At 37.1% G+C, this 12064-nt stretch overlaps 1 protein-coding gene across 1 annotated transcript; it reads right to left on the bottom strand.

Annotated features, from left to right (window-relative positions):
- Positions 1–3418: 3418 nt before the first annotated feature.
- POLR1D (RNA polymerase I and III subunit D) lies at positions 3419–11378 on the bottom strand. Its single transcript, XM_025171887.2, has 3 exons — positions 11202–11378; positions 5735–5809; positions 3419–3928 (listed from the first exon to the last, which is right to left on the bottom strand). The coding sequence occupies exons 1-3, from the start codon at positions 11225–11227 to the stop codon at positions 3640–3642; spliced, it is 390 nt and encodes a 129-aa protein (XP_025027655.1). The 5' UTR covers positions 11228–11378; the 3' UTR covers positions 3419–3639.
- Positions 11379–12064: the final 686 nt, after the last annotated feature.

Here is a 12064-nt window from a genome sequence, read left to right as displayed (position 1 = left end):
GGGAATTCTGGGAGTTGAAGTCCACACGTCTTAAAGTTGCCAAGGTTGAGAAACACTGCCTTGAAAAGCTGGCTCTTCTCCCAAGCATTGGGATAGGTTGATACTGGAGCCCAGTGATTGTAGTTGTTGATGTACCAGGGTGCTGGAATTTGGTGGTTTTTGTTTCTTTTTTTAGGATGGTTTTACTGTTGTTTTTGTCAGCCACCCAGAGTTGTGGGACATAAGATGGGCAGCTGTGTAAGTCATATAAATAAATTAATTAATTTCTCAGTTTCAGTGCAACCATTTAGATCAGCACGGTTTTCCTAACTAATGTAAGCAAGGAGGTTATTTAAATTAGTAATCAGAGAGTTACCAAACATTGTCTTGTAGCCATTTGATTCCAGAAAGCGTATTTCCAGTGTAGAAAATATAGCAAGAGAAATAGCAGGCCACAAGCAGCAAATAGAACAAGCAAGCTATAGAACAGCCCCCTTTTACACTCCACACACAGACAATACTTTTTGTCTCTTATTTTATAACCTAAGTGTTCAGCGCTGACCAGATTGCTTTCATTTATCTTGCTGTGGAATATTGTTTCAGTATAGAAGACAACTGAGGGAGGGGTCTGCCAGTAGTCAGGCAGTTCTTGCTCATGGAAGTGTATGTCCTGGCTGACTCTTGGTAATTTTATTTATCAGTCATACTTTGGTTTTCTCCTGGTCTTTGGCACATTGTTTCAGTCCATCCCAGCCTGCTGTTGTATTTCCATTCACTTGTGTGTTTATTTATTTATAAAACTTGTATGTCCACCTGTCGTATATGTAATAATCCTAGGTGACTCACAACAAAAGCAATAAAACAGAAATAAAATAATCGTATCAGCCATACAAAGCAGCATCATGCTTCCCACCATGGAGTCATATTTCCATCGACTCTATATACAGAGGCACATCACAGTGACAAGGACCCGTCCACTTGCTCAGTATTCTATCGTGTGCATTCGTTATATAGTTCATTAAGCTCAATATCCATCATGATCACTAGAAAAGGTTATTTTCTGGGGAAGCCTGCAGAGAGGTTATATGCTATTTCTTTCAGGTTCAGCTAGCGCTGTATAGTTCTGTATGTCCAAAGTACCTTATCCAACAGTCTTCCAGTTGTCTGGCATTTGACTGGTTTCCTGGGATTTCCCAAAGACAAAACAAAGATTCAGCCAGACCCCCAGGATGCAATACCTGGTCCTGGAGATTCAAACCTGTTCAAAGTAAACAAGATAATCCTTGACCATTTTCCTAAACTTCAATCCTTCCCTTTCTCCCGCTTTTAACAACTATCTACTTACCTGTGACTACCGTCATCAGGTAAGTCTGAACCAAAATAGGAGTTGCATAGTTGTTACTTTTTAGCTTTTGCCATGTTCACTGACCAGTTATTTATTTTTTTTATCTTGAAGATACCCGAAGGTCTTTCTGTAATTTCTAGCATTCTTTGCCAACCTTGGGTCATTCTGAGTTTTAGCCTTTGTGCATTCTTGAAATCCAAGACATTTTTGGCTACACTCTTTTGATTTCTCTTAAAATCAAGAACTCTATTACGTGGTCACTTTCCTTTCAATGTTTCTGCTAGCTAAAGTCCCCCATCATTATCTAGATAAGTCCGAATGAACTGGACAGTCTTCCGAATAAACATGTGTGACACTATTATTCCACTGCGTTTGCACATTATGCTAAATATTCTAAGACTGGCATAGTGATAAATGCACACACAGAAGGGTGCAGCCAAGAAATCAGTTGAACAAACTTAGTGCAGCTTAGCCTGACATTGCCTCAATGAAACCAGAAATAGAAACACAATAATGTTTTAAGGTCATTAATGCCTTAAATGGGTCTCTGGTCTCCACCAATCAGATAAAGCCAAAGTCTTGTATTCAGATTTCATATTTTGCTGGCCCATAGAATAGTTACTTGGCTAGTTAGGTGCATTTACTAGTAGGCAGTACCAAGTCTGCAACATGGTACTAGCCAGCTTTGTGGTTTAGCATGCTATTTGTACTGGTTTTAGCATTTTCATTTAGGATTGCTTTAATCTTCCTTCTGTAACCTGCCAGCATCTGATCAAACCTAACTGCCAATTATTTTATAATGACTGGTTTCTCCTACATACTTTTTCTATTCTTATTTTATCAGTTTCCACCAGAAGCATAGCCTTCCTCTCTTATTGTTCTTAGCCATTTTGAATTGCAGCTTAAAAGGTCTGGCAAATGTCAGCAATTTGTAATTATCTTTTCACTTCATCAAGCCTGTCTTTTATATCTCAATCAGCTTTTTTCAACCATCCATTCTTCTTCTCTAGTTAAGAATTCGATCCTCAGTTTATCAGTTATTTACTATTCAAGCTGATCAATATCAATAAAGCTGAAGGTGGATTTGTACTACTATGTTGACTGGATGTGAATTTTAGATGGACAGACACAATTGAATGTATGTTGAAGCCAGAATGGTACTTGCGGATAGCCGAAGATATTTTCACTTTTATTTCAAGAATGTGTATTACTAACCAGTCACTATTTAATTTCACACCTATTTTCAGGAAAAATACTTGAAATATAATAAAGACAAGTATGAATTATACAATAAGAAAATCACCAAGAATCTGACTCGCACTTAAATTGGAATTTAAGTGCCAATGTTCAGTATACTTCTGCAATTTACATATTCAGCATTTTAAAAAGTAAAACTCCTGAGATATAGTTTTCATTGTCTCTCAATACAGAAAAATGCTGTTGCATTTATTAGCAATGAAATACACATTATTTTAAGTAGATGAATTCAAAACACTAAAATTTTGAGATCAGGAAAGAAGTGTGAATTCAGAAGTCATATGGATTTCTGATGGGTCAAAAGAGAACTCTGTTCACTTCAGTGTTGGGAAAAGTAAAATAAATATGTCTTAAGCACACATCCTAATATGAATTGAACAGACAGCTATTTTTCACACAGAGTTCCATGTCTGCACTGAAGCTCTTATATTTAATTAGCTCAAGCTAAATAATCTATAATATTCAAATACCATGTGTCTTTTTTCATATTAAAACTATAGCAAATATATTCAAATTGAATAAAGTGAAGGCCTAAAGAATGAACAAGATCCGTATCTAAGGAACAAAAAAAATTAAAGTAAAATTGTATTAAGAGCTTTACTGAACAGAGTTACAAAGTATCGTATACACTATATATATTTACACATTTTACTATGTAGCAGGAAAACATCATTCCTTACTGCACTGGAATCACTGGGGAAGTTCCTTCTCAATGATTCTGATCAACATCAAACAGAGAAATATTTTCTCTAGGCAGTAAAGAAAAACAGACAGCTGAAAGAGGCTGCCCACAAGTGATCTAAAAGATAATTTCCAAAAGATTTAAGCACAAAAATCTTACAACCATCAAAATTTAATTTGGAGGAGGTGTAGTAACAGAAAGGAAGCACAGAGTCAATTTTTTAGGTACATGAGAACTCAAAGAAAGTTGCAAGATTCAACTCTAAATTGTTACAACAGACATTTGTACTGAGCAATACTTTCAAGTCAAAGATAAATGAACATTCCCCCACAGTTAATAGCTTAATTATATTCTTCAAATGACACATAGTTTTTCATTATTTGTTGGATCGCTTTTCATACTTGTCCTTTGTGTTCTGGTTCCTGTGCTTGTGCCTGTGCCTGGGAGGAGAGCAGCTGACTCTTCTCCTAGACCGAAAACTAGGTTTGTACGGATGTACTCTGTGTCTCTTTGGTTTGGTTTCTTCCCTGCTCTGACTTGGCTCAGATTCTTTATTTTCTTCTTGATGTTTCTGTCCCTGGTCTTGCTCTTTTGGTGAGTGCAATGTATTCTTGATAGTATTAATAAGAAATCTTTTATTTGTACTGGCAAGGGGGCACTTCATCCTGCAAAAGTATCAAAAAGCAGTAATATAATATCCAAAATACACAAAAAATAAACATTATGAATATACAAAATGAGTACTACAACTAATTTTCTTTTGGCTTTCCTTGTATGCCACCTAGTGTAGACTTGAAGTACAGAAAGAAACAGTCAAGACGTGTGCATTTTATTACAGGATTGCAAGGAAATATTAAAGACTTAATTTCTCCATTAAAAGAACATAGAAAATCTAGTGACATTTGTGCATCTGTACAAATGTAATTATAGTCATTCATGTGACAAAATAAACTCTAGTAGATAAAAGCATTTGCTACAATAAATTTGTTATGACATAAACTTTCTTGCTTTACTGTGGCAGATTAACAGTTTTTCCTCTGATATACGCAAACAGGGGATTTAAAGCTGACATGCTTCAGCTTTGATTCCTGAATAAGCACACAACCCAAAACATTCTTAGAAACCACTTCTTTTCTAATATTTGGTATATTATTTTCATTCTTAGACATTATTTACTAAATTACTGTTACTAAAAATGAAATTAAAATAATTGCAAAGTGATATTCTTTTGGAAATAAGTGACAAATATGTCACAACTATTAAAAATCCCAAACTAGTTTTAACAACAAAGGCTATTATCAGACTAAATTACTATTTTCAAATATATCTTCTATTTTCCCACAGTGCCAAAGGGGGGGGGGGGGGGACAACCTAGCAGTAGATGGGAAAAATAAGACTTGCTGGCTTTTTTTTTACTGAGACTCTTCTTCCTTGTACTCCTGCTATCTGAGTTCAGAGAGAAGACCCTCTCTTAAAAAATTACTTTGCGAGCCATTTGTTATTAGTTGACAAGGCCATAGGGACCAGTGATTTGACTAAATATGACAATTTCATGTGATTTATTTTCAAGGAGTAAAACAATAATCATATCCTGAAATGCTGCAACTTGGGACTCCAACAATAGGCTTTTCAAAGGCTTTGGAATGTAAGATTAATTGCCAAGTATTTTGATCTGATAAAATTAAGACAACCTGTAAAACCTGTTTTTACAGCTCACCAATCCCACTGTTGCCACAAGGAATTTTCACTGGTTATGAGGCTCTGCTGCCCTATTCTTCCCCTGCTTATTACTTACACTGAAGAAGAGGAACATGAGTAGCTGAGAAAGTCTTAATAGAATCGTTTCTACATTTGCAATGCAATCACAAGCCATAAACCCGTCCAGGAATAGCAGCTTTGTTGGAGTCTCCAGAGCACCAGTATCATCTACTCCCATTACAAAACATAAGTGCTTCTGGTAGGCAGCAAAGTGAGGCCTCTTTTGAAATAGGTAGAATGGGATTATCTGGATACATTCCCTTGTCTTTCTTCCTATATAGCACTCATGGTGGACATTCATACATGTCTCTGTTTTCACTTCAGAAATATAGAAATATTCTAGAGAAATATTTTGCCAGAAAATGTGTCCAAATGTTTAAGACAAATACAGCTAGGTATTGAATATGATGGACAATGAAAAACATCATTTCCAAACAAGTCAGAAACTGTTATAACACTAATAGAGGTGAATAGAGGTTATAACACTACATATAAAAGAAATTAATTCTTATTCTTAGTTATATGTATGCTTATGATAACCCAAACAAAAAATACTATATTTTAATCCATTTGTGAAAGATTTATATGACAATCCTAAGCATTCTTACTCTATGCCTAGTAAGACTTATTTATTAATGTATGAGATTGCAATGTTTAGTTTTTTTAAAAAATATATTAATATTTTATAAAATTACTATCTTTGAAGAACTTACCAGCCCATGGGCCCCATTGTTTCTGCTCTAGTTTTCCCACGCTTGGCTTCTATCAATAGTTCTTCCACTGCCTTCCTAAATATTAAGAACAAACATTTAATCTGACCATTCTTCTAATACCTTTGGAAAGTGGACATGTTACAACAGTAATGCAAACTGTTAATGCATCTCCAATTCACTCAAGCTACAGTCCCAGAATCAAAACAAAATTATAATCATTGAAATTAAGGACAATTAAGTACTTGCAAATAATAATTTAAATCTTTCATCTTCTAAATCCCATGAGTCATTGGGCAGACACTCAAGGTATTTGTTCACATTGTCTAGAGAGCCAGTTAGATGTAAGGTTAAGGTGCTAGACTTGAAACAGGGAGACTGTGAATTCTAATCCTCCCTTAGGCCTAGAAGCCAGCTGGGTAACTTTGGGCCAATCATTCTCTCTCAGGCCAACCTACTCCCACAGAGTTTTTGTGGGGAAAATATAAGGTGGTGCCATTATATATACCACCTTAAGTTTTAAAGGCAGGATATAAATATAATAAACAAATGAAAGCACATTGAAAGAATGACTAAAGGAATCCATAAGGACAGCATTCTGGCACCAATGAAATACTGATGCCATTCTAATTAGATTTTCATCAGATATTATGCTAAAATTGAAACATTCCAGAATTATATGCTATCCGGTTCCTATTCAACCTAGACATATTTATTTAAAGAATGAATGCAAAGATAAAAGAATAGCTTAAATGTGGTGGGAAAAATGACGAAAATGAATGCTCAGAAATGAATTTCTCTTTTTTATCACATTTGAGATACCCCTACTCCACTCTTCCCCCACTTGATACGTAGAACTGTTCAGGACAAAGGCATACACTGTAAATGGGGAAAAGTTGTTTTAATTTTAGTTATATTGGTTAAAATTTCATATAGGCACATAGAAACTAATACAGAGATTGATAATGGCAATCTAGTGTGATCAATGAATAATTTGCTCAACACTGGGTTCTTGTGTGGATTAATCTATTAAAATTATAGCATGTATTTTTATCCCAGTTTAATGACATATGCTATACTTAATGTAACTGTCTAGACTGGGGATAAGGTACCCCCACATTACCCAAGTACAGCTCCTTAAAGTGCCTGACTTTTTATAAAGTCTATTTTTTTTTAAGTAAGTTGGAAGTTGGAATCCTTATCTCTAGGATAATTTTTATTTATAAGAATATACCTAGGTTCCCCACAGCAATCTAGGCATTGATAGAATATGTAACATGGAAGGTAGAGTCATTGTACACTCTTTACTTTTCCTGCTGTCCTATCATCTGAATCTTTCTCTCCCTCTTTCTAATCCTGATCTTAATGTTAATAATTGTGGAAAACTTATTTTAATCCAGATTGCTCTAGGTGCTGGGGGAGGCTTTAATCTCACTGCTTCTCTAGTTATCTTAATGTTAGGGGTGAGGCATTCCTGGTCAACTACAATAAGTTTTTATTTGATTTAGGGATGAAGAAGAGGCTGAATAAAGAGGTGTGCCCTGACCCCATCAAACACTACCCTGCCCATTACCCACCATCCCTATTTGTTCAGCCTTCCACAAATTTCACAGGAACAAAAAGGCCTTTAAAAAAAGGTTGTAACTTCTGATGTCAATTTAAAAAAAAACCAAACAACTCCATGCACGCTTCAATGCTACAAAGACATTTTATAAGAAAACTATGATAGTGTGCATTCTATTTGTATATGTACCTGTCATGCCCTTTTTAAGAGCTAAAGCAGTCTCCAAAATAGAATTGGAGATTTGTTGATAAAAAAAAGCATGTCAGACGATATTTACATTTAGCTCCTTCCTTCTTTCCTCCCTACTCAACTGTTCTCTAGCTGTAAATGGATCAAACTGGGGATATACTCCTTGCCAGTACTGTATCTTAAGTGCATCAGTCCAACACATATAACTGCTTGTTGGTGGAATGCAGGAAACAGCATGTTGGCTTGCACAGTGGTCTCTAGCTTGCATAAATAGTGTGAGCTTTAAATAAAACCAGGCTTTAGCTATACTTGTGGCACACAAGTCAAGGTGTGCCAACCTTGATTGGTACTGCATCCTTAGCAGAGAATACTACATGCGACATAAGTACAACTAAAGGAAGTAACCTAGTCCCCTTTTCTTTTACTAAAAAGTCAAAGTCAAAGTAATCTTTATTGTCATTGTACTACTCGTACAACGAAATTAAATGCCACCCCAGTGCAGCTTTAAAAATATAAAAACCATAGAACACCTAAAACACCTAACACACATAAAACACAGCCTTCACATTCCATATTGCACAACCCCTGATGCTGCATTAATACTGCACTATACGGTAGAGTTCAGTATAGAGCTGTAATTATACTGAACTCTACTGTATAGTGCAGTATTAAAGCAGCATCAGGGGTTGTGCAATATGGAATGTGAAGGCTGTGTTTTATGTGTGTTATATGTTCAATTGATCAAAGCCATGATAGGCAGTGGAGGTCAATATTTACAAACCCATCTACTGACAACCATGGCATATAGAATTTGAAGAAAAAAAGGAAGATCAGGTTAAATGAAATGCAGGATTTTTGTTTAAAGTGCTACTTCTGTAGCAATAGGTAAATACTACTATACAGAAAATCTATGCTAGATCTGTTTTCTGTGGTAGTATGTCTCCTTTTTTCTGTTTCTATATCAGTTTAAAGAATGGGATTGTCATCTCTGAAGCACACCACAAGTATGTAGAAGAAGAGACAAATTTTCTTTACAATTGCCTGGGATGGCAATATTAATTTGGAACTCTTGTCTCTCTATGGCAAATGCCATCTTGTGGTCTTGTATGTTCTTTTGGAACTTTTCTTGTTTAATTTATTTGTAACTCTCTGTCAGTTACAAATACTATTACATCTCCTCCAATACTATTTGAATGTTCCTATTTAAAACTACAAACTTTTTTACGTGATAGATTTGCTTTTCCTTTTGACAAAATTTGATTTTGTTTATTCCTTGTGAGTCCAAAACTTCTTTGGCACCAGAAGTGTTGATAATAGCTTACAATTCAGCAACTTGAACAGTGTTGGACCTGTAGCACCACTAGTAGAAAAAATAGGCCCTTAATACTGAGGGTTCTTAATTAATCAATCAATCAATCAATCACATTTATAATCCATTGCAATAATAAGTAGACTCTTGGAGGCTCACAATATATGACAAAATAAATAACAATAAAAATAAAAAATATACAATACAATCTTTACAATAAAGATACAAAGGCATCTTTGTCAGCCTCCAAATTCTCTCCAGAAAAACTCTGTTCAGCTGTTTCAGGAAGATGACTAGAGTTTTTCTAATCCTTTTCCCTCTTTCCTTTATTCATCTCTCCTCCCTTCTTTCCTATCTTTTCTTATTAGATTGGTAAACTGTTTTCCCTCCCATGTTATTAAAAACATATTTCCTGGTTCTTTCTGCTTGCTGTAATTTCTGCTCATTTTCTCTTATCTCATTTTATCTAAGGTACTTGAGACAATAATTCTCTTTCAGGATTCTCTTAATCTTTCTGCTAATAAACATATGAATATGTTACAATCAGATTTTCATGTAGGATACTTTATATGCTTCTATCATTAATGGCTTCTTGGAGACCAAGCAAACCATCTATTGCTAGAATTGGTTCTATCAATATCTGCTGCATTTGACATTTTGGACCATCAATTATTATTGTCAGGATTAACCTCCAGTGGCATTGCTAGTACTACAGCATTTCAGTGATTTCCAATTTATCTATCTCACTGGACATTTTCAGTTTCATGGAATGGTTCCATTTCTCAATCTTTTGTATTACCCATGTGCGTTCCTCAGGACTCACTGTTAAATCCTTTATTATTTTCTTTATATACACTTCCACAAAGCCTTTTGATTTTTTTTTCTTCCCAGTTCAATAACCACATCTACTCTAACAATGTTTAAACTAATTTGTCTGCCTCTGCTCTAGATGATACAATGTGGAAACTCTTTTAACTGTCTAGGTAGAATTTCTGATTGGATATGCTCCCATCATTTTAAACTGAATGTGGATAAAACAGAGATTATTTATTCTATCCTGATCATCTCACCCCTTCCCTTCCCTGTTTCCTCTTTGGCTTTCAAGACTGCCAGCTGTAGATCTCCCTTGATCATGAGGAACTTGGATGTCTAAATTAATAAGACTTAAAAGCCTTTCATTAAAAAATGTTAAAATGTATAATTTTCATATAACAGTAGTATGGAGGATCCATTAGTTCCTCACTACTGGGGTGAGCAAGCAGCTACCAATTCCTCACCACTGAGACAAGAAAGCAGATGATTCATATTGGAATAAGACAGGCTTTGGCCTGAACTAGGAAAGCTCTTCTTAGGTGTTTTATGAATTCAGAATTCTGGAGCTCTAGACTGGAAGCCAACTTCTGGCATGCCTAACACAAATGACCATAGGGGCTGGGCATCTTAACAATCCGGTCCAGCATATCCAGTGGACACTGCATTAAAAGGCTTGTTTTATAAACACACATGCACTAATGGTGGTCCTCACCAAACTCAAACAAGTGCATTTTGTTCTACACCTGCAATCCTATTCATTAAACAACCCAGTGAATTCATTTCTGAGTAAGCACATTATATTAAATAGCTGTCCCAATTCCAAAGCGCTACACTCTCCACATCTTTCCTATAAACATCCCTACATTTGCAGCATAGCTAGTGGGGTAGAACTGGGATAATTCAGTTTATGGAGAGAAAAAATATTTTACATGCTGCAGTATCTCTGTATGCTTCACTGGAAACTGAAGCCATCTAATCTACAGAATCTGTCCACAATATGCAGGACCCCTCCTGTTTGAACCCTGCAGTTAGAAAGAAAGTGGCATCATCCCCCTTATTTTAGGAATATTAATTTAAACAAAGGATCCCTTTAGTTTTCCATTCCCACTTTGGACCCAATGTTTCATTACGGACAGACAAGAGAGGCCACTGGGGGTCTGATCCCAGAGTTAAGGCCCGGCAAGCTCCTCAAGGGCTCCAGGACAAGTCCTGGGCCGAAACCTGACCTAGGCTGCAACCTCCTGATGATCTGTAGCCTTATTTCTGAGGAGTCTCCGACCAGGCCAGACTAGAGGGTTAGTCGTGAGGCAGGATCACTTACTAAGTAATCAAACGCAGCCTACCACCGCTCTAGGGCTAATTTGGTGCCTGTGAAGTCGGGGTACAACTCCTATCATCCTTTAGCCTGGCTGGGGATGATGGATGTTGTCCTCCCAGTCATCTGGCCGGCACCAGGTTTGAGAAGGGTGCCACCTCTCGCCCTCTGCTTGGCACGCACACGGTGGGCATGGCAGGGAGGCCGTCCGCCCGCCCGCCCGCTCAACGGAAGGCTCTACCATTCCGCCTTCCGTCTTCCCGCCGCCCGCCAACCTCACCTTTCCAGCTCGGCATCGTCCGCCATGGCGGGCAGCAGTCGGGGAGACCCGCTCTCAGGCGCCCACCGCCTCCATCTTGCTCGTCCTGCTAGCAGCGCAGCAGCAGCCACGAGAGCGCGAGCGACGAGCACCAACAGCCGCTCGCGAGGACCCCGAAAGGGGCGGGGCTTGGCAGCAGGCAGACCTCAGTGCCGCCCTCCCGGCAGAGCTTGCTCTCTAGATCACGCGAAGCGGCATTCCTGGGTGTGGGGGGCGTGGTTGGGGGCGGGGCAGCTGCTACCGGGGCGGGCTTTATTCTGACTGGAATCCTGCAGAGGGTATTGCAGATGTCACCCGAATGTAGTCTTGTCTATTGAAGGTAGAAGTTTTGATCTGATGCCTACTGACCTGGGGTAGTCCCATGACGGTAATGCAACTTGTTCCTCTGTCGAGTTGCATAGAATTGTAGTAGCACAGGGGTGTGTGCATACCATATATATATTAATTTTTATTCATATATTAATAATATATAAATTTATATACATATACATATATATATATATATTTATATACATGTAATAATATATTTAATATATAATTAATAATTATATATATACATTTACATATACACACATTCCAGATAGACAGTACACATATACACACACAGAGATATTCATATATACACACACATGCACACCAGATAGATACACATAACATACACATACATACACACGCACACACATCACCAGGTATTTATTTACTTATTTATATACACACACATCTACACACACACATTATTTATATATACAGACACACCAGATAAGCATAACATAAACACACATATATACACACACACACACACACATAACCTGTATTTGAGGATG

This window comes from Python bivittatus, unplaced genomic scaffold (genome assembly GCF_059951505.1).
Source record: "Python bivittatus isolate LINGU-HERP-01145 unplaced genomic scaffold, Pbiv_v1 ctg000340_np1212, whole genome shotgun sequence".
NCBI classification, from domain to species: Eukaryota; Metazoa; Chordata; class Lepidosauria; order Squamata; family Pythonidae; genus Python; species Python bivittatus.
The sequence above is the reverse complement of the archived record's forward strand: the minus strand, read 5'-3'. Positions and strand labels throughout refer to the sequence as shown.

Bases quoted from the DNA above. Each gene is read 5' to 3' on its own strand.
- POLR1D (XM_025171887.2), bottom strand. From the start codon at position 11,227: ATGGCGGACGATGCCGAGCTGGAAAG. The intron at 5,810-11,201 runs GTGAGGTTGGCG...CTTAATATTTAG, and splicing joins GACGATGCCGAGCTGGAAAG to GAAGGCAGTGGAAGAACTAT. The intron at 3,929-5,734 runs GTAAGTTCTTCA...ATACTTTTGCAG, and splicing joins ACAATGGGGCCCATGGGCTG to GATGAAGTGCCCCCTTGCCA.